Source organism: Crinia signifera, chromosome 7 (assembly GCF_055691185.1).
Source record: "Crinia signifera chromosome 7, ASM5569118v1, whole genome shotgun sequence".
Classification (NCBI taxonomy): domain Eukaryota; kingdom Metazoa; phylum Chordata; class Amphibia; order Anura; family Myobatrachidae; genus Crinia; species Crinia signifera.
This window is the reverse complement of record NC_139223.1, coordinates 35786961-35800792: the sequence shown is the minus strand read 5'-3', so window position 1 is coordinate 35800792 and position 13832 is coordinate 35786961. Positions and strand designations below refer to the sequence as shown.

At 45.3% G+C, this 13832-nt stretch overlaps 1 protein-coding gene across 4 annotated transcripts in view; it reads left to right on the top strand.

Annotated features, from left to right (window-relative positions):
- Nucleotides 1-11085, top strand: part of RAI1 (retinoic acid induced 1) — a 123514-nt gene extending 112429 nt beyond the window's left edge. For all 4 annotated transcript variants that reach the window (XM_083152814.1, XM_083152813.1, XM_083152815.1 and 1 more), the window contains 3 exons: nt 5621-5714; nt 6543-6592; nt 9785-11085. In XM_083152814.1, the coding sequence (XP_083008940.1) occupies nt 5621-5714; nt 6543-6592; nt 9785-9799 (159 nt within the window). In that variant the 3' untranslated portion in view covers nt 9800-11085. The remainder of the gene's footprint in view (nt 1-5620; nt 5715-6542; nt 6593-9784) is intronic.
- Nucleotides 11086-13832: the final 2747 nt, after the last annotated feature.

Genomic DNA, 13832 nt, shown 5'->3' with positions numbered 1-13832 from the left:
ATCAGTGGAGCCTGGAGTTTGGGGACAGACAGGATTAGAGGAGCCTGGAGTTTGGGGACAGATGGGATTAGAGGAGCGTGGAGTTTGGGGACAGATGTGATTAGAGGAGCGTGGAGTTTGGGGACAAATGGGATTAGAGGAGCGTGGAGTTTGGGGACAGATGGGATTAGAGGAGCGTGGAGTTTGGGGACAAATGGGATTAGAGGAGCGTGGAGTTTGGGGACAGATGGGATTAGAGGAGCATGGAGTTTGGGGACAGATGGGATTAGAGGAGCGTGGAGTTTGGGGACAGATGGGATTAGAGGAGCGTGGAGTTTGGGGACAGATGGGATTAGAGGAGCGTGGAGTTTGGGGACAAATGGGATTAGAGGAGCGTGGAGTTTGGGGACAGATGGGATTAGAGGAGCGTGGAGTTTGGGGACAAATGGGATTAGAGGAGCGTGGAGTTTGGGGACAGATGGGATTAGAGGAGCGTGGAGTTTGGGGACAGATGGGATTAGAGGAGCGTGGAGTTTGGGGACAGATGGGATTAGAGGAGTGTGGAGTTTGGGGATAGATGGGATTAGAGGAGCGTGGAGTTTGGGGACAGATGGGATTAGAGGAGCGTGGAGTTTGGGGATAGATGGGATTAGAGGAGCGTGGAGTTTGGGGACAGATGGGATTAGAGGAGCGTGGATTTTGGGGACAGATGGGATTAGAGGAGCGTTGCGTTTGGGGACATGTGGGTTTAAAGAGGCATAGAGTTTGGAGAAATGTGGGATCACAGGAGCATTAAGTTTGGGGACATGAGGGACTAAAGGGGTAGGAGTTTGGGGATATGTGGGAATAGAGGGGTAGGAGTTTGGGGATATGTGGGGCTAGAGGGGCACGGCGTTTGGGGACGCGTGGGTACAAAGGTGTGGGGAGTTGGAGGAACTGGGAAGCGTTGTATTGTCATGAAAGGAGATATGTGGAAATTAAATAAAAAATTTGGGGGAAAATTTTCATCTTCATTCTTAACACAGGTAATATTGATCCACCCTCGAATATGTTCAGCATTTTTGCATGCATCTTTTTCTGCTTCCGCTTAGATTGCATCGGTGCTCCCCTCTGAGCCCATAGACCTCTCTGTAGTAACATAGGCCCTCACACTCACTGATGTTACATGGCTGTATGGCCGAGCTAAAATCAATTATATGCCGAAACCCTGGGGAAAAAGATTGCAGTTTATTTCCTTATAATTCACGTCAGCGGACAATCTCTAACATATTATCTGTGGAAGAATGGCTTGAAGTCCGCGGCCAACACTCCAGTCATGGCTGTGGCAATTACTGCTGCTGTAACTGGGCGACGGTATCGCATTGACAAAGGAAAAGCCTGGCTTATCTGTCAGTTCCCCCGTATTGCTCTAGCGCACCACCCAGAACAGCATGTGTCAGGGATAATTTACTGGACTGATGTACAAAATAATATATATATATATATATATATATATATATATATATATATATATAATGTCCCCACGGATAATGTCCCCCATCTTTAGGGAGCCAAATTAAACAATATATCTACAGTACGTGGGTGTGGATCTTTGGGTTGACCTGCACTAGTGCACCTGGATCAAAACGTCAACAGGGTCCATGAAAACAGGTTGACGGGAACATTTTATAGGGTGTCATTTTATATGTTTAACCACATATAGGCCAAATTAATATATATGTGTACTCTCACTGACTTGTGTCGACCATCTGGAGTTGACCTGTTGACGTATCATCCGGAACCTATCTACGCATGGTCTGACTAGTCACACCAAAGGCTACATTAGTGGATGTGAAGGGAATATAACTGTTTGGGCTGGTGCCCGCCATGCTATTCGCTTGGGCACACTGGCATTGCATTATCTATGGCACTGACTGATTTCCAACAACCTAAGAGCGCGCATTGTGACTTTAATGAGCAGAATAAAACCCTTGGCCCCTGAGACTTCTGACGGTTACACAAATGGACTTTTTCCCCTTTTCTTGAGTGTAAGAAAGTAAAATGTGTCCCAGATACTAAGCCCAGGGGAAGCCAAAGTAGCGTGCCTTCATCTGCCACTGTGCGCCGTTCTAGCATCCAGATCAATGCAATAAACCGCTAGCTGTATGCTGCCTCGTGCGTAATTGCTAGTGGTGTGTCACATGGGTTATGTAACCCATAGCAACAAATTATCTGGTTTATTAGATTAGCTTGATGGGTACTTGTTTCCTAGCAGGGCGCCCAGTATGCTGTAAGCGTACAGGGCTATTCTCCGTAGCAAAATCGCATTGTATTGCATCTCATTATAGTGCCATGCGATGCGATGCGATTTTTTAATGTAATTTATTCACTGCTCTGTTGGCCCTAGGGGATTGCATTGCATTGCACCTCCTGAAAATTTGCATGAGATTTTATAGGGTGCGATGCCATGCCATTAGCTATACACTTGTATGACATACAGTGAGGTTTCACTGACCCCCTCCACTATCCACGCCACCCCGAAGCGCGTCCTCCCGACCTTTTCATACGTTCCGCCGCCCCTAGGGCCAATAGAGCAGTGAATAACTTACATTAAATGCAATGCAATGCGATTTTGCTACGGTAGCGTATGTAAGAAAACTGGGCTCCCTGCTAGGAAACAAGTACCGCTTGACAAAACCTGGCATCTGTTTGGCTGTTATGGATTACAGCAGTGGTTCCACAGCTGGTTTGGTGGTCCTGGACACTTGCCAGGTTGACTAGATGTAGATTTATCGGACCAGGCCCATTTCTTCTAACGCTCCATGGTCCAGGTCTGATGCTCATATGCTCATTGTGGACACTTTTGGTGGTGAACGAGGATCAGTATAGACACCCTTACTGGTCTTAGGCTACATATCTTACTGGTCTGAGTACTTTTTAATATCTTTATTGGTGATATTGCAAATGGAATTGAGGGTAAAATGTGCCTTTTTTGCAGATGACACAAAGGTATGCGACAGGGTAGACACACCAGGAGGGGTAAAACAAATGATGGATGATTTAGGTAGATTAGAGGAATGGTCAAGAGCATGGCAACTACAGTTTAATGCCAGAAAATGCTAAATCATGCACTTGGGTCTCAGAAATCCAAAGACTAAATATAGTATAAATGGCACTATAATGGAAACTACTGAGGAAGAGGAAGAGAGGGATCGGTACATGTGTATTATCACGGCGCCACTATGCCATTTGCGTAGAGGGCTATTCACGGTAGTGAGATCGCATTGCATGCCATATTGTATGGCATGCGATGCAATGCGATTTTCCTATATAATGTATTCACTGCTCTGTGTCAGTGAATCCATTAAAAAGATAGGGTGCGATAAAAAATCGCATCGCATGCCATTATTGTATGGCATGCGATGCGATGAGATATCGGTTCCGATGGAACATATAATAATGCCATTTAATGTGTTATACCATTAAATGACTTATCATGTCATCCCGAAGCATGGCGAGCACAGCGATACGCGTCTGACCAACCTTTTCATACCCACACTATCCACATTGGCGTGGAGTTGATTTTATATAGTGTGGCGGGCGCAGCGGACGCGTAATACATGTAACATAATAAGCTGCGCTCGCCACGCTTCGGGCTCGGTGGCTCGCTGCGTTTGCCACACTATATAGTGGATAGTGAAAAAGGTCGGACGGACGCGTACCGCCGCCGCTCGCCAGTCTTCGGAATCACGTCAATACTGGGGGGGGCTTAATAAATGACATTATATGTCATTTAATGGTATAGTACATTAAATGCCATTATAAGTGTCAAAATCGCATTGCATGCCATACCATACCATAACGGCATGCGATGCGATTTTACTACGTTTGCGTACGTAGTAAAATCGGGTGCTGTGCTAATACACAAGTACCGAGGGATCTAGGTGTCACTATTTCAGGAGACTTAAAGGCAGGTAGGCAATGTAACAAAGCAATGAAGAAGGCAAGTCAGATGCTTGGTTGCATAGGGAGAGGTATCAGCAGTAGAAAGAAAGATGTAATAATGCCACTGTATAGGTCATTGGCAGGGGCGTAACTACCATAGGTGCAGGGGGTGCAGCTGCTATGGGGCCCAGAGCTGAAGGGGGCCCATCTTTGCTGTCAAACTAATGTTTTGCATACATTTATCACCATCAGTTGCTAAACAGGGGGCCCTTACAAACTTTTGCTATGGGGCCTACGGATATCTAGTTACGCCTCTGGTCATTGGTACGACCTCATCTACAGTACTGTGTTCAGTTCTGGAGGCCATATCTCCAGAAGGATATAAATACATTAGAGACTGTACAAAGAAGGGCAACTAAAATGGTGCATGGCCTACATCACAAAACGTACCAGGAAAGACTAAAAGATCTTAATATGTATAGTTCAGAGCAGAGAAGGGAAAGGGGGACATGATAGAAACTTTCAAATATATCAAGGGTTTTACCAAGGTACAGGTGGGAGACATTCTACACAGGAAGAGGAGCAACAGAACATGAGGACATGCACTGACACTAGAGGGAGGAAGATTCAGGGGAAATGTGAGGAAGAATTACTTCACAGAAAGAGTAGTAGATAAGTGGAATAGCCTCCCATCAGAGGTGGTAGAGGCAAATACAGTAGTACAATTTAAACATGCTTGGGATAAGCATATTGATATCCTTTAAAAAAAAAAAAAAAAAGATCAAATATGGTTTGAGGTAACGTGTTTAAAAAAAGGTGCAGACTAGATGGGCCAAGTGGTTCTTATCTGCCGTCAAATTCTATGTTTCTGTCATATACACAACAAGTTACGAGGCATTCTGTGATCTGACACCTTCCTATCATATAAAGCAGTGATTTTCAACCTTTTTACCTTGCGGCACACTAAATATAATTTTAAAATTGCCAAGGCACACCATGAGATCCCCACAGGGCAAAACACATTGGCCCCCACAGGAAAAAAACAAACCTATTGGCCCCCATATAAAAAACAAACACACTGGTAACAAAATAAAATACATTAGCCCTTTACATGAAAAGTAGAGACAAGTAAATAACAGTTGAACTGGTGATTGCTGTAAACTGGGTTGGGCATCTCGAAATCTGGGGGCACACTTCAGAACAGCTCAAGACACACTAGTGTGCCACGGCACAGTGGTTGAAAAACACTGATATAAAGCATTAAGTGTTCCAGCAGTTTGTGCTACAGTAGCTCTGTGGGACAGGACCAGAAGAGCTAGCCTTCCCTCACTATGCACTTCAATGAGCCTTGGGCGCACAGGTCCCTGTCCTTCCTTGGACCACATTTGGTAGGTACTAAATGCTGCATACCAACAACACACCACAAAACCTGCTGGTTCGGAGACGCTCTGACTTAGCCTTACACTTGCTTATCTTTCCCGCTTCAAAAAGTGTTTACTTGCTGCCTAATATGCCCCACCTCCATGGTAGCGAATGTTTTCCACAGTAAACCATAAGGTAAGCTGGAATTTCATAGACATGTCTGCAGCTAAGGATTCTGGGTAGCAGGACTGTGAAAGTGATGAATCGCCTGTCTGCTTGTCTTATTATTGTGCTTTAAGGTTGTCCTAGAACAACATGGCCGGTATAGTAAAACTGACTGCTCTTTGCTTTGCAGATCTGTCCAAGGTGTCAGAAGTTGGGAGCTACCGTGGGATGCAGCCACAAGGGATGCACACAGACCTACCACTACGTATGTGCCACGGAGGCAGGTGAGACCAGCAGACTCTTGCACTGCATTCTGGGTAATGGGGATTTAATACAAATGCCAATTATTTTATTTTAAGTTTTTCACCTTTGAGAGTCATTTTTTTATAATGTTGCTTTCCTCTCTCTGTGGGCACTTCCAACTTTCATGTATAAAAAGTATGCACAGCAATATATCATAGCTTCACGGAGCATTGGTAATATTACTGTAGCACAAAGTAACCAACAAAATGGCTGCCTATGTTGCAGCTAAAGCAAGCCTGGGTTGCCTTTCGGTAAGACAGGAGTTATTTTTTTGGCCCCAGAAATATAGTGATAATAATTTGCATAGTCAACGTTTAGTGGTGTCTCCATAGGAAACATATTTAGCCCGTGACCACCCTGGGAAGCCCACTGCTCTGACTTCCAGGAAGCAGACACCTTTATTTTGACTTGTCCGCTGCTTCCTGAATCCTCTGTGGGGAAATAGGCGGGAATCCTGTCAGAAAGCCACATGGCGTACTGTACCATGATCGCTCTCTTGACCTGGGGAAATTGGTCCTGCGTGCTTTAAAATTGTTCTTTCTGTCTCAAAGATTAATAAGCCCTTTGCACCGGGAACTTTTATTTGGGGAAGAGTGGTAATTAAAAAGCAACTATTGATTTATAAGCATGGAAAATGTGTTATAAATCAATATATTTTCAGGGTGATCAATCAGACTGCTTATCAATTGGGGTTTAAGGGGTACCCCGTCATGTGATCTAGAAAGCCTTGTCTTCTGGGGGGAGTATATGATGATTGCCTATTTCATTATTAGAGTCTCAAAGATTAATTGTTAACCTTTTTTTTCCAGGCTGCTTATTAAGTGAAGAGAACTTCTCATTAAGATGTCTCAAACATAAGGTATGCATTATTATTATATCTTATATATATGATGCCACCAAGCACATGTTGTGTCGCACTAGGATAATTACAAAAATACAAGTAATAAATATGAAAGGTCATAAAATGAGGCAGCAAAAGGCAAATAAATAAATCACACAGACAACAAAAGGGGGATATACAGTATATACCTGGTCGCACACCCATGAATTCGCAGGCCAGATAGATAGACTGCACATGCGTACAGATTATATTGTACATGCGCGAGGCCATCTTGCGATAAAATCCTGGTGTTTGTTAATTGCTGGCCATATGCAATTTCCTGCGGACAGTATGGAGGTTGGGTGGGAGCAAGCAGCCTCCGCTGCTGTCTGCTGTACTGTACAGACAGCAGCAGAGCCAGGGAGGAGGTGAATGGATGCCTGTGTGCGGCATCCATTCACCATGGAGGCTGGGGCAGCCCAGCGGCTTACCTTGGTGCTGGGCTTGCCCCCAGTGTGGCTATCAGCTGCCCCGGCGCGTCATTTAGCGGTCCCGGTGCTTGGAGATGATGTCATATTCAAGCACCGCCTGCTAGAACCGTGTACAGTGTAAACAGATCCGGCCTGGGAATATTCCGGGTCTGCACCGCACTGAATTACTCCCTAAGATAGGAACTGTTAGCAGAATCATCTATAAAAACAGCGACTAGGGAATAGCAGACACTGGGCCTCATTCATGCTTGTGTGCAATTGCGATTTTCAAGGCTCGGGATCTGCTGATGTTAGAAAGTGACGCTGCCAACCATTCGCAACTGCAAACGCATTCGCAGTCTATATGCAAAGCCAAGGAACATCAGGTCTAAAGGTTAGCCTGTTGCTAAGTAGCGACGCTGCCACCATCTTTTTCTGATCGCTCCGTTGCATGAACATCAGCCATTGTCTACAAACAAGCCTACAAATTTAGACTTCATACGGTCTCAATTTCAGATCATATGCAAATAATATTGGGTTAATGCAGGGAATAGAGCGACATACTGTAACTGATCTTCTCAGATCAGTTATGTTGCTTTATTCTGTGGAAGGTTCCTCCTTCTGTGTATGAATATTTTTTTAATATGGTCTAAAACTGCCACCTGCGAGGCGCTAGAGCCATCTTACAGTACTCACAGGATCAGACTGAATACTAATGAGGCCATGCGGTGAACCGTCTCAGTCAGCGACTAGTTTGGCCTTTCTGTATTGACATGCAGTGTTGCATACATTTGGTGTGTCCAACTAACACATATCTTACTAGCGCGGCCTCCGTGAATTGCCAAACGCGTTGCAGATCACGGAGGCCTTGCTGAATGGATGGATAGTGGCTTATGAGGCCGACTGTAAGTAGATTTATGGAACATAAATGACAGGATATGATTATTTGGATTGGTATATGTTAAAGAGGAAGTATTAATATATCGTCATCAAGGATACTGCTGTTTGTCTTAGCCATTTCAGAGCATGGTTGTTTTAACCACCCCTACTTGTGCCATTGTACCGCCCAGGCAAAGGGCAAGGTGGCGTGTAACGACACATTATCGCTATCACAATTATCCATTTGTTACCATTTTAACTTAGTCAATTTTAGCCCTTCCTTAGACTTACTCAAGAATATTAAAGATCAGCATTATCCCTGTGTCCCCTATGGAAGAGAAAGAAATATAGGTTTACACCACACTTCATAGCGCAAAAGGCGGGTATGGGCACAAGTGTGAGTGGCCATCATGACCAAAAAATTGGCACCCTAGGCTGTGGACCCCAGTATTCTGGATGTGTGCGTTCCCCTCTCAGGTGCCCAGTGTTCAGACACTTTTATACATCTTAGAAATGAGAACGTCTGCATTGTTGGAAACCGCACTGCAATCATTTCTCAGGCGGGTTATAGGTTAAGAATCAACACAATTGGCTGACATGGGACTGTGGGCGGGGCTCTGGGGTAGGAGACTCCCCAGTGCTACAATGCCTGGAAGAAGTCTTTAGTTGGTTGTGACAGTGCTTGCGGGTAAAATGGCCCCCGGGCGGAGCTGGGTACAGCGTCTAGTATATGTATATAAGCCAATACATGTCAGTTTACTTTTGTAGATGTGGTTGGTGTAAGGCACTATTATGGGCCTTATTCAGCATGAGTCCCTTCCTACAGTGCGATCACAAAATCTTGTAATCACATTGCAGTGATGCGAACCAAAGTGCTCAAATCTTTATGGTAGCCCCAACTGCCCTACCTAGCTGTGAAGGCAGTCGCCAGATCACCTTTTTTCCAGTCATAGTGGCTGTGTATGATGTCACACAGCTGCCGCCACTCGCCCTGCGCCTGTGCGGTTGAGTCACGCGTTGTCGTACAAATTACGATTGCAGATGGGAGTGCTTAGCCATGAGATCAACACAGATTTTCCTAGGCACTTGGAAGGAGCTGCGGCAGTCGGCTTGCATGGCCTCATGGGTCACTCAGCCGTCCAATGGTGTCGCATGTGAGCCCAATGCATGCAGGTGGCACCTCTTGCTGCATTACCATATTAATGCTTCCATGTACGCCACCTTCAACCATATCTGAATCAGACCCAGAATGCAGGTTTCAGCTTCTCCTTGATTCATTGATTGCACCGCAATATTTATTCCTTTGTCTTCAATACCAGATGTGCCCAGTAGGTGGCAGTTGTGCATCTTAAAGCGAAAGGGATCGAGGAGGGGATGGGAGCAGAATTATACTGAGAAGTGTATGGGAACCCAATGTCGCTGTTATACACTTATGCGATTTGGGCTGATCGCATTTGTTTGACAACATATCCAATGCTTGTCCCCCTGCGGATCAGAATCGGACCCCCTTCTGGTGGTGGGGGAACGCATGCGATCCAGCCACCAGGGATGGTTCCGGCCACCTTTCTTTTCCCAGCGTCAATCACTGTAATATGAAGCTCTGGATTATCTAGAGGAATGTTTGTGTTTCTTTGTTGGAATGTGCAGTGTTGAAGCATTCAATGTTCTATGTTGCCTGTCTTACAGTATATGATAACATGTATATTTGAGGTTGTATCCGTTTTATAAAAATTTATTTTTCTACCCTTTATAATGCAGGAATATGGCTGTGTATATGCTGGGGCAGTGCCTATATAAATATGTATATCCCCCTTTTGTTGTCATGGTTCTCTGAGCATTGTACTGTGTGTTTGCTAATAGTTTTTTAATCAATCTCTTCCAGAGGCACCTGGTGTAATCATCTTCATAACAGACACCACCTATCATCACACCCAAGATCTTTCATTCACCCCTCCGCACCGCCCCAGCGCCCGGCGGGGGAGAATAAGCCGCCCACCACCATTATAGCTGCAGCGGAAGTGCGGCATCACGGAGGTGGCAGGATAAGGAACATCCAGTGGACACGACGGATTCTGTGGCCCTTTTCCACGTCTCCAAGCCAGGGATTCCGCCTCGCTCCCATGGAACAGCAAAGAGGGTGCTTGTATGCACAAGTGCACCAACAGTGTCATTGGATTCGATGAGTGTGTGACTTTCCGTTCCGGATTATTTTGTGTGGCGTATGGGACAAGCCCATGTCAGGAAAGCTCTTAAATAATCACTCTGTAAAATCACCGTAAATTCATTTATTCACAACCGGCATTTGTAGTGTTCCAATACCCGGCTGAACCTACTGGCAAGGGCCGGAGGAGGATGCAGCACGTGGACAAGATGGCCGACACAATGGCTCTAGAAACTTATGTTGTCTTTTCGTCTCGGATTGCGTAGCTCGAGGAGATTTGTGCAAGGAAAAAAAAAGACAGATTACTGCCAAGCAAAATGGGATTTCTGAATGTTAAACCCAGCTGATGTATGTTCCATGTACTAAAGCTACGTCACTGATCCAATCCCCAGTCATAGCTCTTATCACAGTGTCTTAATTTGTCCTTTTGTTGATCTCATTGGCCATGTGGACCCCCCCCAACGCACCCTGCACTACACCTGTGCATCCCATCCCCCCCACCTCTTGCTGTGTCTCACCTATTCTGGTTCCCTTTCAAAAAGATTCTGGAGCGGAACACATTAGCAGCCGCAAGCCACTGCAGGAACCGCAACTACTACTGCAAGTCCCACCGAGCCGTCTTCTGAGAGGTCAGCTGACCACTAAATCACGTCACTGCGGTGCCTCTGTGGCTCTCACCCGACGCGCAGGCTCTGCTGTACATACAAAGTGTTTGACAGTCAAAGTATGGACAATGCCTCATTTTATGGTGTGTGTGTATATATATATGTGTGTATACATATGCATATATATATATAATATATGAAGACTGTAAGTGTTTAACCCCGTAGCTGCTGGAAGCCCTGCAGACGTGTGTCTTTGCGCGCTTCCCTCTGCACCGGAGAGTTAAAGCTAGTGTTCTTTTTAGTAAAACTGCTTCACACTGAAGACTGTGTGTATCGAGCTTTCTAAAAGATGTTTATTTTCTTTAAGAGTAAAAGAGGCTATTGGGAATGTCAATAAAATCTTCAATGAACCGTTGACATGTACTGTGTGCGCCCAAGTTATTTTACTTACTGTGAAATACAGCGCTGAGGGAGGAACTGTCCATTCTCCCTGCAACTTTGCATCTATCACCTAATATGAGGTGGAGTCAGCCGTATTCTCGTAGTCCACAGCTGCAACTGAACCTCCCCCTATTGATCACTCTATGGCTGCCGTCCTGGAAATTAAAAGGGATCCTGAGATTGGTTAACAACGTAGTGACATCACTGAGGCATGGCGGAGGATGGGCTTCACAGGCCCTGGTAAATTCTATTTTCCGGGTGGTGTTAGTGGATATGAAGTAGAAAAAAAAATCTCATAGAAATAGGATCAAAAAATTAGGTTTCTTAAAATATAAAATAAAATTAATGGAAAGAGCTTCCTTGGCTTTGGGGAGGATTATACTCCAGGTTATATAGAGTAGGATGTTCCTTGATCAGAATCCAAGGGCAACTGCTAGGTCCAGAATTTTGGAGTAAATGTAAAAAGGTCGGAGTTCCAGAGGTGTGGGATTTCGGTATTGAAGGTATTAGTTACACTTGCATCATTTAAAAGTGGCTGAAGATAGTACAAGAGGATATCTGGAGGGGAGGAAGGGAGCTCCACCTTTTGGTGTCAACCCAACAACTGTGTACATAGATATTGTCTGTGAACCAATCTTGCATGTTCCTCAGTGGGAGAATGGATATGGATGAGGGTTTGATTCTCCCAGCCGTTCTTATGATCCATACACACTGTACAAAATGCGGCATCTCCAATGTTCTAAATCAGGGATAGGGAACCTTTTTTGTGCCAAGGGCCATTTGTATGGGGAAAAAAATCCTTCGGGGGCCATATGTAAAAATTTCTCTTACAAATTGTCCTGCTGCAGCTCTGGCGGCTGCCGCAGAATAAGACGGACAGTCTCCGGCTGCTGTTGATTAAATGGAATCTCACGAGAACTACCGACCTCTCGCGAGAATTCCCCTGTACTTGACTCCCGGCAAAGCCGCCAGGCGGGCGGGCCACTCAGACCAGCTGCGGTGGCCATATATGGCCCCCGGTCCTGAGGTTCCACACCCCTGTTCTAAATTATGTAATGACCTGCGAGGGTAACACTGAATTATATCGTTAACTATATTGTTCAGTGCTGTCACCGGAGTTCAGATTTATTATTTATTAACCGTTTCTTATACAGCGCACACATATTCCGCAGCACTTTACAGATTATATTTGAACATTCACATCAGTCCCTGCCCCAGTGGAGCTTACAATCTATATTCCCTACTACATGTACACACACACACAGACATTCTAGGGTTAATTTATTGGGAGCCAATTAGCCTACCAGTATATATTTTTGGGGATTGTGGGAGGAAACCGGAGCACACGGAGGAAACCCACGCAAGTACGGGGAGAATATACAAACTCTGCACAGTGTGCATTGTTAACGATATAGTGGGTACGCACAGAATGATTTGCATAATATTGTTATCTTGCATATCGGATGGTGTGTACCCAGCTTTACTGGAAAACACCCCTTTATTTTCTATCAATATATGAACAGAAAAGCAGAAGTGATGGAACCATCAGAATGGCTGTTGGTATCTCACTAATAACTGTCGGCTATTTTCCATAACCCATTTTATGGTACAGGTAGCTATTTTACTGTGGCATATGTCCATACATAGATGTTTCTTATGGGTGTTTAGTTCATATCCTGACTAGCACCCCGGGAAAATGAGCCGTTACATCATGAGCAGATATATATAACCCAGGGAAATGCACTAGAATTATATATGCCCATAGGGCCTGATTCAGAGCTGATGAGTGAATTCGCAGATTGAGAGATTATGAAATGATTGCGCATGCATACCGTACACATTACACATGCGCATGGGGAATAGTGACAGAAAAAGGATCGTAAACGCAAAGTGGCCGGAGGTAGGCTGAAAGGAAGTTGGGGTTGGAACCTGACAGGAAGAGGAAGTTGAAGTTGGAACCTGACAGGAAGTTGGGGTTGGAGCCGGACATTTTCTGGGACTGTCAGGAAAAATTGTAGCTGTGTCCAAGCGCTTTCATGGAGGGTGTGTGACATCCATGCCAGCCTGGAACAGCCGCAGAGTTGTGGAAGGGGCAGAATTACTCACATTTGCAGAGACTGGGAAACTCATTTGATGGTTAGAGAATTGCGTCAGGATTTGTGAGTGGAGAGTGAATAGCGATCCATTCACAATTCTCTGGCAGTTTTGCACGGAGCAGGTTTTCTTTCTGTCTGGGCAGCGGCTATCTGTCTGTCACATCCTACAACATGACCTACCCCCACCCCACACACACACACATACACATACACGGTGTCTAGATGGAAAATCAAAAGTTTGACACAAGCAATCTGAAGACATGAGGGGTTTTTGGTGCCGATGTTGACATGGGCTTCCGATTAGCGTAGCGCAGCGATGGGGAACCTCCAGCTTATTGAACTACACTTACCAGCATGCTCGGCTTCAGTTTTGCTATTTGGCCATGTTAAACTGTTGCAAGGCATGCTGGGATGTGTAGCTCAGCATCTGGAGTGCCAAATGTTTCCCAGCACTGGTGTAGAGCTTACCCTTGCATGGTGCTTCAATGCACTGGACACATTTTCCGTTCCCAGAGTCCCCTTGGGTGTTAAGGTATGAAAAGACGGCAAATTCGGCACAAGGCGCAGAGCTTCGGGCCTCACGTGAAGGTTTGCCGCCTGCTGTCCATCACTGGTCTGAGCAGTCTC